The sequence below is a fragment of the Ambystoma mexicanum genome, chromosome 1p (genome assembly GCF_040938575.1).
Source record: "Ambystoma mexicanum isolate Mex_15411 chromosome 1p, UKY_AmexF1_1, whole genome shotgun sequence".
In the NCBI taxonomy this organism is placed as follows: domain Eukaryota; kingdom Metazoa; phylum Chordata; class Amphibia; order Caudata; family Ambystomatidae; genus Ambystoma; species Ambystoma mexicanum.
In genome coordinates this window covers 951805723-951820107 of record NC_090921.1, presented here as the reverse complement: position 1 = coordinate 951820107, position 14385 = coordinate 951805723, and the positions used below count along the sequence as shown (strand labels likewise).

At 45.5% G+C, this 14385-nt stretch overlaps 1 protein-coding gene across 3 annotated transcripts in view; it reads left to right on the top strand.

Moving 5' to 3' along the window:
- The window catches only part of CDH16 (cadherin 16), a 1158846-nt gene that overhangs the window by 209669 nt on the left and 934792 nt on the right, over positions 1-14385 (top strand). For all 3 annotated transcript variants that reach the window (XM_069653297.1, XM_069653307.1, XM_069653286.1), the window contains exon 6: positions 6612-6770. In XM_069653297.1, coding sequence (XP_069509398.1) covers positions 6612-6770 — 159 coding nt within the window. The remainder of the gene's footprint in view (positions 1-6611; positions 6771-14385) is intronic.

Genomic DNA, 14385 nt, shown 5'->3' with positions numbered 1-14385 from the left:
TATTCAAGCTGGTATGGAATGCGAGAGCAGCTATGTAATGCGATTTGGCAGTAGAACTATATGCAGGACATTTTTGATGTTGAATGTGTGCACACCTTCCCCATTACATTAATTTCTACTTTCCAAAGGCACCTCTTTGCTTTGATTGGAGCAGCATTTGCGATTATATGATACTTGTTTCTGTGTCAGATACAAATAATGTCACTGTAAATCATATACCCTTCTTAAAAAAAACAATACTCCTTTCCTGAATCTGGGTGCACCACATATCATGGTACTTGCTTTATTTGTGGAACTTCTGTTAAGTTACAACGCTTATATAACGCTTTTATACAAAGCGCTTAACAAAATACAAAGTATTGTACAACAAAAGACAGTAACAGAAGCATGAGCAACAGACCAACACAGCAATGGTGATTCCTGAGAAAGTTAAGATACGAAATTTAGAAGATAGAGTTACAGATGTTTTTAAAACTGAGAGAGAGTAGAAGAGGAGCAGATCTGAAGAGGAAGAGAATTCCATAGAGAGGGCGCAAGACATTGAAAAGAGCAGAACTAAGGATGGCACGAAACAGAGAGGTGAAACTGGGAGGCAGAACGTACGTCTCTAGGGGAGGTGATGCAAAGAAATCAAGAAGCATAAATAAGGGGGAGCCAGGGCATGGATACGCTTAAAAACTAACCACAAGGATTGAAACGCAAATCATTGTTCAATTTGGAGCCAGCAGAGCTGAGCCAACTAAGGAGAAATGCTGATGGACGAAGGAAGACAAAATAGAATACGAACAGCAGAATAAAGAGAGCAGTGGAAAAGAGCACAGTTATGCTAGCCCACCTTGAGGAAGCAGCAATAGTTAAGAAGGGACAACACAATGGCCCTCATTACGACCCTGGCGGAAATCGCGGTGCTAAATGCACCTCGGAGCACGGCGGAAAGCTGCCGATAGCGCCATGGGGGTTGGCGGATTTTCCGCCCCATGCCGACCTTGGCGGAGCGGTAAATCCCCAATCCCTGTTTTACCCTTCCCCATTCCCATTCTTGCCCCATAGGGTATAATGGGAGTGGGGAAGGCGTTAATTACGCCACCGTAAAGTACGGTGGCGTAATTAACAACGAGGTCCCTTAGCGCCATGGATTTCTCCGCCCGGTAAAACCAGGCGGAGAAAGGCTCCATGGCGCTACGGGAACTCGTAGTAGGGCGGACGGGTCCGCCACGAATACCGCTGGCGTAAACCCACTCCGCCAGGGTCGTAATGAGGGCCAATGGCTCGGAGAAGAGTTTTAGTAGAGCAGTAGGTAAATGATGAATACTGAAGAGACGCAACCTGGTAGAATGAACAGATGCAATTTGAGGTTGTAATTAAAAGGAAAAATCAAAAATAAGCCCAACATTACGAGCCTGAGAACTAACAACAAAGCTGCAATGTAGGAAAAGAGATAGGCCAAGGAGAAAGAATAGATGGATTAACAGGGGAAATAATATTTTTATTTATTGGGGGTTTGAGACAGAGAAACCGAAAGGCCATCCAAGATTGGACAGCAGAAAGACAAGAGGAAAGACGGTAATGAATGGAGTCGTTGAAGGAGTGAAAGGAGAGGGATATCTGGGTATCATCTGCATGTAGATGCTTACATCTGTCTTTCAATGAATTGGTTGGGTTCATGTTACATAGGGTATGTATTACTCACCATCAGACACTATGCTAAATTACCTTCACCTCCAGGACACAAGAGCAAATCAGGGTGGGAGGACTTTACTGGACGAATGGGTTATTTGATGCTTGGAGTAGGCATCAAGCTAAACAGAGCCATGGCATTGGGAGTGTCCCTATTTTTGAAAAAGCGGCACGTGATATCTCTGATAACCTGACCCTAATGAACTATGATCAATTTCCTTGTTCGTTATTATCTACCTTTGGCTCCTAGGGAGGATTATGTACCCTGATGGGCTTCAACTGTTGCAAGTATGCCCTTGTATATTCCAGCATTGTATCTGGCATTATCTCAAATATCCACACAGAGAAAACATATACAGAAGCTGGTCCCTGTGGGATGGCTTACAAGATCAATTGGCTTCTTTAGGCAGATTGTAAAGTATGCACTGGGATTTACCTGCAAAAGTGTTTATAACACTGTAAATATTCAGGATAAACCAATTTTAGTGAAGGTGTCCTAGAAATCTTTCAAAAAGGGTAACGATTGTTATCTGGAAATGTCATTTCAGCATTTCTGAGTTGTGTGAGATTGGTTAAAACACACATCAAAGGAGGTTAACTGTGAAGTTAAAACAAATTCAAAGTACAATATAAGGCTAGTTCTTAGGAGCTTGCCTTGAGAACACAAGGCCCAGCTGAATTGGAAATCCATCCTGTTCTAATGTGTTTTAAAGCAAAGAGAAAAGAAAAAAACGCAACAATGGCATGCTTTTATTCTGCCACATTTGTACAGTTAGAATTGTGGACTATTACACAGCATGAACCTATGGATGAGGCATGCTAATAAGGCTGCCACTGCTTTGCTAGCTTGCAAGGACCGGCTCCACACCCATTTTATGTATTTTCCTTTCTCTGCGCAAGGTTTTAATAAACCTCTTACTGGGTTTATTCCGCATGGATACCTGGTGTCTGTATGGTACGATGCACTTATGGGGGGAAATGCTTCATTGTGATGAGTTTATGTAAACTTCCCCTGACTGTGTATTGAAACCTATATGGCCATGAAAGATATGAAAGCTTTTTGAAGCCTTGGGAAGAGTGCGTATTCTTCTCTGTTACCCGGGTCTCTCTGTTTGTTCTTGAGTTTGTCTCCTGCAGCACGGTGAAATAAAGATTTCTTCTTGAATTCACCTGAAACAAACCAATCTCTGCATCTGATTTGCGCTTCAAGTTCAAAACTTAAAAACTAAAAAGTACAGCGACCCTGTTGCACAGCTGCAGGTTAGGACTTTCAGTCCCACACTTCGAATCTCACCTTTGCAGAGGTACATCCGTGCTTTGCTTTGATCAAAATCCATACTGCGATAGCTATTCATCAAGATGTAAGATTTAACATGGATTTCCTTTTGTACGGTCTTGTTAGGAAATATTTTATTTTTGCTTCTTTCCCTCCATAGTTTTAAACATGGACTGAAGGTAGGTAAAGCCTTTTTACTTTACTTACCTTGCTTAGCGCACCTATTTTTTGGGCACTGATCAGTTCCTATGGCCATCAGTGTAGGGAGACTCTGTCCTCCATTACCAAATTCCTTGTTGTTTTTAAGCTGAGCAACTCACCTTTCATTTAATTTTTTATAAGCAATATTTCTGTTACTTGAATGATGTGTCCAAGATGTGCTGGTGCAGCAGACATTTTTGTACTGTGATTTTTACTTTTATCGCGTGCATGTTTTCATTTTACTTCATACTGTAGTTTTAAAGTACCATATACTCTAAAATGGCTGTGCCAAGGTATGTTGCCCTATCCTTTGGCCATAAGCTCCTTTGGCCTTCTTCCTGCCCTCTCGGGCTTTCCCAGGCAAAGGGCCTCATTACACGGTAGGCGGTGAGCCATGGCGCTATTAGCTGGTTTTGGCTATGAAAGCTATTAGAAGTGTCATTAGCGCCTATTAGCGCCATGGCTCATGCCGGTAAAATACCCGCACCGCCTTGGTGGAAAGGGGATTTACCGCCCCATTCCAAGGTTGGAGGGGCGGTAAATCCCCCTTCCACCTTTGCCCTTCCACATTCCCATTTCTGCCCCATAGGGCTCTATGGGAATGGGGAAGGCGCTTATTACGGCACTGCAATTTTGCGGTGCCGTGATTAGCTCCGAGGTCCCTTTGCGGGTTGGATTTTAACGCCTGCAAAAAGCAGGCGTTAAATCCCCCAACCCGCAAAGGGATCTCGTAGTAAGGCGGTAAGGATTTACCGGTACCGGTAAAATACCGGTACCGGTAAATCCTTACCGCCATCCGTGTAATGAGGCCCTTAAAGTCATGGCTTTGCGGTGTAAAGCAGCAGTGTGTGTTTGTATTTGGATGTGGGGTGTAGGACCGTCTGGTCCCAGCCCACATCTTGGTTAGGGTTACCAGACATTTGGTCGAAAAAAAAATGGTCGACAGGACAATTGGTCGAAACCATTTGGTCGAAAACCAAATGGTCGAATTTTTGTATTTTTTTTTTTTTTTTTTGGGGGGGGGCACCCCTGGGGGGGAGTCCCCCCAACCCCCTTTTTTTCTAAAAAAAACCTTTTTTTCACTAAACGAAAACCTAATATATATATATATAAATAAAAAAATATTCGACCATTTGGTTTTTGACCAAATTCCGTCGACCATTTGTCTTTCCACCAAATGTCTTTCGACCAAATGTCCGGACACCCTTGGTTAGAGCGTGTCTGTTGCTGGGCAGATGTGGCTGGAGGCTGTCCATGAAGCACACCCCCTGAAAGTTTGAATGGTGGAGATCCTTGCTATTGGCAGGCTTGGCAGAAACACCAGTTCTAATTTAGAATAAGAGGAAGACCCCTGCAGCCATTTTTGAAAACATCATTGGAGCCAAGACCCCTCTGAAGAGGAGAATCCAGCTGAAGACCAGTGGATTGTTGTTCCAGTCGACCATCGAAATGTCCTGCGGAACCGTGCTCCTTTGTTCTGATCTCCTGAAAGACTTCATGGGTGCTCCAACCTCTGGACTGGTAGGAACAACCATCCCTGACCCCTGCTTAAGGTTTTGGCTATGAAAGCTATTAGAAGTGTCCCAGGACCACTGACCAGTTCCTGTCTGGGTTCTTTCATTGCCTTAGTCGGCATCCTGAGTTCAGACTTGGGACTCCACAGACTCTCGGCTGGTTAGACAAGAGGCTTTCCCCTGCCGTTACAGCCCTCCAGCAAAAAGAGGAGCCTTGTCAGACTGATCATGGTGTTCATTCCTGCAGCCCACCTTCATCATGTACTAGTAGTCCCTTGAGGTTGTCAGTATCAGGGTATCGGGGTGGCCTTCTTCTCATTATGCCAGGGCCATCCAGCTGTCCAGTCACAAGAAACATCTTGCCAGAGGATGGAACCGCTGACTAGCAGGACCCAATTTAGATGACGAAAGTGACGCAACCCCTGGACGCCCTCCACAGGAATCAACACAAAAGTACGTGGACCCAGCAGATTCAGACATCCCACAGGTGGTTTCTGAAGCAATCCAAGCACAAAGTGTGTGTTTCTCCCCCCACTACCTGCTGTATACAGGGGTTAAAGGGCTCAAAGTGCCAATACAACTTCTCCCTTGCCTGACGGTGATTGGTGGATTTCTTAGCAAGAATATCCCCTTGGTCGTCCCTTAATGAGGTTGGATTGGGAGAGGACCCCTGAATACCTTTAGTTGCTGTGCTCTTACCTTCCAGGAATACTTATAACTTCATGTTGGCTTTGTCAACACTTGTTCCACTTTTTTAAAGACTACTGGCTCCCTCCGAAGAGTTAACTTTCTGACTTGTGACTCTTAGGCCAGTATGCTCCATCCTCTTTAGCAGGGAATGACTTTTTAAGTTCTAGGTCCTTATATTTTAAGGCAGTGGCCCTCATTCCGACTTTGGAGGTAACTATGCCGCTATTTGCGGCATGGCTGCACCCAAAATCGTTCCGACTCCGGCCTGGTGAATGGAGTAATTACCGGTCCATTCTGTGGTCGGAGGGACCGGTAATTCCCCATTCACCAGGGCCATTCCCCATTCCCATTTGAGCCCCCATAGGCCTCAATGGCAAGGCGGTAATAACGGTACCGCAAATTGCGGTACCATTATTGACCCCGGTGTCCCTTTGTAGGTCCTGTCCTTAACGCCTGCTAAAAGCAGGCGTTAAGGAAGGACCCGCAAAGGGAACTCGTAGTAGGGCGCAAAGGGATTACCGGCACCAGTGTCATTACCGGTGCCCGGTATCCCTTTGCGCCCTACTTGTAATGAGGCCCAGTGTCATCATTTTTAGCTGTTTTCTTGATACTTACCTGTTTGTAACTGGTTCTGATTACTTACTTTTCCTTCCTTCACTTACTTCATTACAGTTTTCACTGTTCCTACTTGAATCTATAAATTGTTGGTCTTCTTTAGCAAGAGTACCCAATGGTGAATGTAAACGTTCGCAGAGTGTATTTAATACTTTGACTTCTAACTTCATTGAAAAGAGTTTGCTCCAAGGCCTAATAATAACAACTGTATTTGTATACATATTGTTTTACTTAAGAGGTCTCTGGGTATGCCTAACTGACCCATCCACCACCCCCCACACTCTTCTGAGTCTAGGCCTTATTGCTCAGTCACCGACAGTGACAGTTTGCCTGGACAGAAAATGGTGGCCTCTCAGAAACTGCCCACAGGTTTGATTCTGAAAATCCATCTTAATCGGTCCATAGCATGTGCATTTGTCAGGCTGGCATTAACAGTGAAAGGAATCACGCAGTTTATGCAGCAGTGAAACCAGAGGAGTTTCTGTAATACTGGGTTTAACCCGGATACTGCATGTGGGACCTTTCCACACATTCTGAAATATGAATGTTTTATTTTGCGTTATGAGAATATAATCTGGAAGTTTGTATGTTTCCAAAGTCACCCGTAATTTTAACATGAAATGTGATTATTTTAACAGGTGTGTCCTTCTTGCAAATTATAGCAGCTGACCCTGATGACTCACTTACAGCAAACGCCGATTTGCGATATAAGATCATCTCTCAGGTTCCAAAGACACCTTCTGAAAATATGTTTGCCGTAGATCCGAGGACAGGCGCCATCTCCTTAACCGAAGAAGGTAGGCGCGCAGACCATGCTGCCAAAGTATCTTGCTGCTTCAACCAACGTGTATCGCCTCTTGTAAATTCAAGGTTCTACTGCACACAATTAATGTAACAAAAAAATGTCAAATTCTCAGTTCATCAGGAAATGGTGACACAGTTATAAAGGAAACAGAATTTATCATAGAACCTAAATTCCAGTTATGAAGGTAGACATAAGCTCAAAGTGGAAGCAGTGTTATTTTCAGTGTAGGCGTGTGTCTAATAAGTGTCTTCAACATTAATAATTCCGTTTTCTGGTCAGTGCGACCTGCTCAGAATCCAGCCCTGATACACTTTCTCGACACACATCTGCGTTCAGCTTTCACATTCCCAGCTTAATCTGTGTGAAGTCATGTTTTTTTTTATCTGAAAATGCTCTTGTTTACTCTGGCAGCTCTATTGAAGAACGGTTCCAGGTCTGTAGAATGTCTCCAAACTGAGAACACACATGATTTACTTTCCATACTTTGATATGACAAAATTAGTAAACAAACCTATTAGCATTACACATTTGCAATGCACCGATAACAGTAATATAGGTAGGGACATTGCTTGAATGCATATTATACATTGCACCTATTTATTTTGAAATGTATAGCTGCACAATGTTAACTTCTCTCTGTGAAGGTTTCTGGGCAGGTTTCACATATAAAAAAAGCAAATGAAGGTGGGCACCGCTAATTTCCTAACACTGGAATGCATGCGCGTGTGCGTGATGATGTCACGGGACATCGGGTGTACGGCACAACAATGCGCATGTGTTGACTATAGTAAACAAGGAGAGTCAATGGAATCCTACATGTGTATGACTGAGAGCAGAATCGCTGCCAGTGGCGGCTGCTATCAAAGGGCGGGCGCCGCCCCCCCCAGAAAAGAAGAGAAAGCTAAAAGAGATTCAATCTGAGAACGTCTCTGATTGAATCTCTTTTAGCTTGCATTTCCTTTGCCAACAGCGCAGGGTGCTGTGGCAAGGGAACAATAAAAAAAGGGCCGGGCCCTGCTGCTTTCACAGCGGGGCGCGTCCGGTTTTACGTCTTCCTTCTTCAATAGTAGAGTGCGTGGAGTTCGTAGCTCCATGCACTCTACCTAAGCCCCTTTAATTAGAAGGCTGGCGGGGCGCTTCAGGGGTGGCCCGCCAGTCTAAAATGTGCGTAAAAAGCGCACTAGTGCCGGTCGTCACTGAAATTCCCTCCCCTCCCCTGCATGGACACAGTAATGTCATTGGCTGTTTGCCAGCCAATGATAACCCTTGCATTGGCTGGCAAACAGCCAATGACATTACTGTATCTAGGAGTCACGAGTCAACGCGAGCTCAGCTGCCCGGGTCCGGCCCTGAAGACCACCAGCAGCCCAGCAGAGACGGCCTGGACCCTGGTCCACGACACGAGTTGCCGGCGGGTAAGTAGTCCCAGCCAGCAGATGTTGTGTGTTTTGGGCCCGGGGACGTGGTCCACGGACCACAGCCCACTGCCCCAGTCAGCAACACTGAAAGACGTGTAGGCCAGGCCCTACGTCTTTCAGTGTTGCTGACTGCCGTCAACTCAACTTACTGGGGCCTTGTGTCTCACTCGAGTCGAGTCTCCGGCGGGCCTTGGTGGTAGCGGGCCCGGGCCCCCATACCACCAAGGCGGGGGCCGCCTGGCCTGGGCCTTTACCCATGGTCCGTGGGCAGCAAGGCCCAGGCAGGTGTGCGTGCTGCTGCTGCCCAGTGCGGGCCGAGTAGAAGTCCATCCAAAATGTGCCGTTTTATATTTTCGTCATTTTTTGACGAAAAATGCCGAAAATATAAAACGGCACAAGTAAGTCCAGGGAGAGCCAGAGCCCTGGCAGCGTGATGGAGAGGACTGGCCGCCTGGCACAGTGGCACCACCACCACGGCTTGTGCGGTGCCTGGTGGCCAGGCCTAGCAGCATGATGCGGGAGGGGTCGCGGGAGGGGTCGCGTGCATCGCAGGCCGTGGCTGCACGTTAGAAAAGTCTAATTATTTGTGACATTTCATCCATCATGTTCTAAGCCTCGGCGGTGGAAAGAAATAGCATTTCATCTCCCTGGCAGCAAACAAATGTACTAACCGCCTGCAAAATGTGCCCCCGTAGTTCAAACGGCAGCATTTAAAAGGGAAACAGCAAACGCAAAATAAAAAGGTATGAGTATAGCCCGTGTTCTTTGCTCATACCTTTTTCATTCGGGTTTGCCGTTTACCTTTTAAATGCTGACTTTTTCTGTGAATTACATTTTTCATCCGTCAGTTATGTGTCAACAATCACGGTGCTGCCGGCCTTGCAGACTCTACCTGCCGGAATTACAGGTTCTGCGGTGGAGGGGTGCGGGGCTGCTCGGAGACAGGGCCGTACATTTTGATTGGCACGGAGCATTTACTTTCTAGCATGGGCGCGCATCTGCTCTCACACTGCTAGCTTGAGAAAAAACAGACTAATCGATTCCCAAAGGTTAGGATCGTATGTTGGGATTAGACAGCGTGTGCGTAAAGAACCTTGCGGCTACTCAGCTTCAAATAGTTTTATTAGAATGGCATTTGGGTAAGGCATTCTGGCGCAGCAGGAGCACCAGAATTGCACGACGTAACGATTTTGCACTCGTTCCGCCGGTTGTCCATACATTGCTTGTTTGAGCTTGCCTGCCCTCATGTTTACCCGTCTCCCAATTGAAATACTTGTGAGCATGTGGGGCACGCCGGGGTGAGTTCACTGCCTATTCTGTGGCTGTTCTTTGCTCATGTAGCGAAAGTCCAAATCTGCGTGGCACGGTTTACTGTACTGCAGGAAAATGCAGATTTCCAACAAGCACAGCCTTACCAGATCCCCTACAGATTTAAGAAATCTGCAGATTTTGAAATGGTTGCACAGTTTCAGCGGACTTGCACTCTTTAATTAGGGAATTATTGACTCGGCAGAAGTATGAACAATATTTATAAACGTTTTATGTACAGTTGGACTGCCTTTACGTTGATTGTGTATAGCCTGGGACACTTATGTCAACACACTGCGTATGCAGCTGTATACCTGTGCTCTTCCTTCCCAGGACACCCTGCAGTACAACCACGTGTGTGTGTGTGATAAATGTGTTGTATTCTGGTGGGAGTGCGAATGGTAAATAAAATACATTGGGGAAGATCATCAAACAAAATGAGACTTGGTAAAGAAACCGCATACATCTATAAAATTCCTTAAGACTAATGACAGTGAAAAGTGACAGACTAAAAACAACAAATACACATTTCAAAATATAATTCATGTGCTAGTTCCTTTTCTGGGAAACTGCTCACTGAATACTACACATGGTCTCAGAATTAGCAGGTGTGCCTGGTGCTGCAATTGCCTTTTAGTTATAAAGTCGTTTAGCAAACCACCCACCAGAGCACCCGAGGAAGGGGCCGCCAAGTTCTCACACTTAAGTGAAATCTGAATCCTGGCAATGGTTGTAGCCTTGCCTAGAAATACTCGGTATCTGGGAAGGTTTACTTTTGTGTTGCTGTTTTGTAGAAATCCTCATTAAGTGCAACAACCGCTCCATCCCAATTATCGCTGTCATTTAACTGGGACTTCTGACCAAAAATGGTCTGTAACATAACTGCATTTACCTTATGGCACTGCTAACAACAAGGGTAGCAAGTATTCATTTGGGAAGGTGTGTAATAGCGCAGGTAATTTATGTTTAGATGTGTGCATCTTTGGTAAGCCACCAAATGAATGCAGTATGATTTGCAAAAACCTTCATGGACATGCTCTTAGTACACAGTTCGCCAGAACAAGGAATGGCCCTTTTCACTAGTTGGTTCCTTGTTACTGGCTTTTTGTTTTGTAGATTATTGTGATCTATGGATGCCTTATTTTCCATCCAGTTCTCTGCACCTAAAGGTTCACCTCGCACTCCTCTGCTTTCACTAACTTGGCTAAAACTATCCTGGTGTAATAGATTGTTAAGATTAAAGTGCATTTTAGGCGGAAGTAACATGTTAGGGGAAAAAAAAACAATATTTAGGCTGAAAAAATGCAGAGCATTCCTCCAAAAAGGGACTGTTGGTTGGCATAGTGCCAGGCTCGTGTGAGGCGGTGGTGAGCCCCCTCCATAGAGGGAGAGTCCCTGGGCACACCTTTGGGAGGCCTTGGGCGGGGCATGTGCCCACGGCCCCCCATTGGAGCCAGATAATTGCTATGTGCTGTGTGGGCCTATCTGTGACACCAAACTTCTCATTTGTGGGGACCCGCTGTCACTGTGGCGAGTTCCTCCCCCTGTAATTACCCACTCAATTAATGCCACTCTGCTCCCCCCCCTCGGCCCCTCTTTCAGGCGTGGATGGTTTCTGCTGCAGCCAATGTTACTAGATTGGCCTACATTGGGCCACGCAGCGGGCAGGCCATGTCAGGCTAGTTTTGGCGTTGTTTCAGCTTGGAGGATATGTGCGTCTTAAAAAGACCCTGCACTGGTATTTTCTGAAAGCAGGTTGCTGGTGTTCCTTTGTTGGTGTGAGGCGGCGCAGGAGTATTGCGGTGGGGGGAGTTAAGTACAGGGGGAGGAGGGAGTTGACTGAGGTGGAGGAGAGGCAGGTAAGGCCCCAGTGGGCTTGGAGACAGGCTTGTGTCTGGGTAGGCCACCGTCTTTCCTAAAGCGAGGGAGCGGGGAAAGTGCATTCAATGGAAGTGGTTGGGTCTCTAAAGTGCCATGAAAGGGCGTAGACTGAGGGGCCCGGCCTAATCATTATTGCTTAGTGTATTTGTGGGCCCCTGTATATCGGAGGCGCCAAGCTGTAGCCTGTTCACAGTCTGGAACCTCTGTCTAGTGCACATTCACTGACCCCCAGTGTTATGATAACTTCGCACCTCAGGCTGTCCTGCTGAATGTCTGTCCACCTCCTGTTCGAGGCAGAAGCATGGACTTCACTTAACGGGAAGGTGAAGGGTGTTTACATTGTGCATTACTGTTTGTAGTGGCTTTAGGATGTTAACTAGTTGTGCTTCTTTGTTTCCCTTGGCGAGTCCTACTCCCTATTGTATGCCATCACACTTGCACACGTAATAGTGTACCACCATTAATATGTAAAACCGAATGCTATTTTCATATTTCAGTGGGTTTTTTGGACAGTAAATTGCACATTTTGTAGGCCATTTTTCCAAAAATGTCCCGGGGGAGAACCCCCCCGCACCCCCTTTGGGGGATGGGCTCGCGCGCTCGCTACTCAATTCGCCGTGGGAAATTTACGCCCCACCAGCTTTCAAACTCACCAGCCGCCACTGATCGCTGCATAGGATCCTTTTTCGTTAAAATCACATAGAACCCATCTTTCTCTGATTGGAAGATTATAGCATTGATTGACACATCTTGATCAGAGTCTGAAAGATATCTTCTGTGCCTCGTGGGTAACCTTTAAGCTTTTACCACATGAATCGGGACCTGCGTGCCAGACCAGATTCCCCCAATCCCATCATAAAACACTGCTGCATTAGCAGCCATCCCCAAGACTGCAACACAGTTTGCTCAGGCTTCATTTGCCATGCATTTCATATTCAACTCATCACATTTGGTTTCTTGCGGCACAGTTTTGCAATGCAGTATAGGCCTCCTTCAATCCCACCTGGCCTTAGGCTTTTGACATACTTACTAGGTGGGCATCCGTGATCGCTCTAACGTTTGCCATGTTGCCTTGACACTATTTTGATTATATTTGTTTGGATACAGTCTAATGTGATTTACTAAACAAAATAATAATGTATGTGTATATCTTTCAGCCCCACAATCCCTCCCACTGTTTTCTCAGTGGCCATCACCCGTATCCTAACCTAGGTGCCATGCTCTTCACTCCCTGCACCGGCTCATCATGGACATCAGCTTGGTCGCCATTACATATAGCCTCATGATGATCCTGTCAGTCTTCGTGCGCAGGCTCTCTACACGCATGCGTGGCGTTCTCATTGCAATCCCCCGTGGGACGAAGAGGCAGTTACCCCGTCCCTTTCAGAGCTTGTGAGCAGCCAGACACAGCAGCCACTTCATGCAGTCATAGCAGACGGCTTTGATCTCCCTGGCAAAGTTCTGTCGTTTCTCTTCTTCCAACTTGTGCAGTTTTGGATTTCCCTAAGTGTTACGGGGCGCCCTTCAGGATACAGTCTTGAAGCCTCACCAATTGCTGGCTCCACTACTTCACATTGGCTCTTACAGCAGCTGGGCACTTACCAGAATGGTAACATCTACCTCCTGAGGAAGACTTTGTGTAAACCAACAGTACACGTCGAAACCGGTCGAGATTAACCCTACAGGGATGTGATCTTTGTATTTACTTTTCCTGATCCACCCTTACAATAGATTCTATTGCTTGTGAACACAATAATAATGTTTGTCATTGTGGGGAACAGTTATGAATTCCTTTTTCCCATATGTTTTTAGTATGTTTTTTTGTCTTTTAGCATTTTGGATGTATGTCACGGTATGATGAGTCGTGTATGAATGTTGCACCGTGAATGGCAAGTATGTGTGATGATGTTTTAGCCAATTTTAGGCATATTGCTGCTGCTGTTTTGCTATGTTGAAGTGATTAGTGTTTAATAATTTGTGATTTATTCACCAGTTTCCAATTTTTGTATCACCTTAAATAAATTTGATGCATTACTATAAATATATTTTGCTCTGGACACTTTCTTTCTGTTTTTTGATGATATATTTGATGATATATTTGATGATGATATGATTATAATACTCTGGTCCAGAGGCTAGAGTCTTCCTGCTGCTTTCAGTTATTTGTAGTATCTGATGTAGGCCTGCTGTATCCTTCCCTCCTCTCGTGTCACGACCTTCCCTCTTTTATCCCGCAGGGCGGATGCATTGTTTATTGTGGTGATCAGGAATACACATGAGTGCATTTAAAAGTGGGCTATGGATGGACAATGACCAAACATAGCACACTTGTGGATTGTGAGTTGAGCTTTGATTGATAAATGGAGTGCGAACACTTCTTGGCACTACTTTTGCTTGAAATTATGGTAAGTGTCGAGTTATCTCCTGTACTTGCTGTTTTCCCTAATAAAAGAAAACCAGAGGCCTAACATGGATCTCAGAAGGTGTACAAAAGGCAGAAGACATTTCTGAGAGCAGACAGGCCTCGTCCAATAAAGCTACTACAAGCAAATGACTGGTGTGATTAACACAATTGTGCAAACATTTGTCCATAATTAGATACAATTTGGAGAGATTACCTGCATGCACCACGGAAGCTGTGTAACAAGAATCCATTCCTTAAAAATGCTTCCTACGCATTGTGTGAAGAAGATTCACGTAGAAAAGACCTTTGGGAGCAGGTCACGTGCAAGAGTAAGGTTGATGGCTTACTCTTGCATCAACCTTACTGATGGTTGATGGGAGCAGTATATTTTGGAAGGAATTGCCCAGCCATAATTTGAAGAGAGCAAGACATTGTTGCCTTTTGTGGTTGGCATTGCCCGCATACCATCATCCAGAAGCTGATCTCCGGCTCACCCGAGGAGGATTATGAACTATCAGGACATTGACCAAAATAGCAGCAAGAACCAAAACAAGATTCCATTAAAATGTTGCTGAATATCATGTTTATGCTGACTG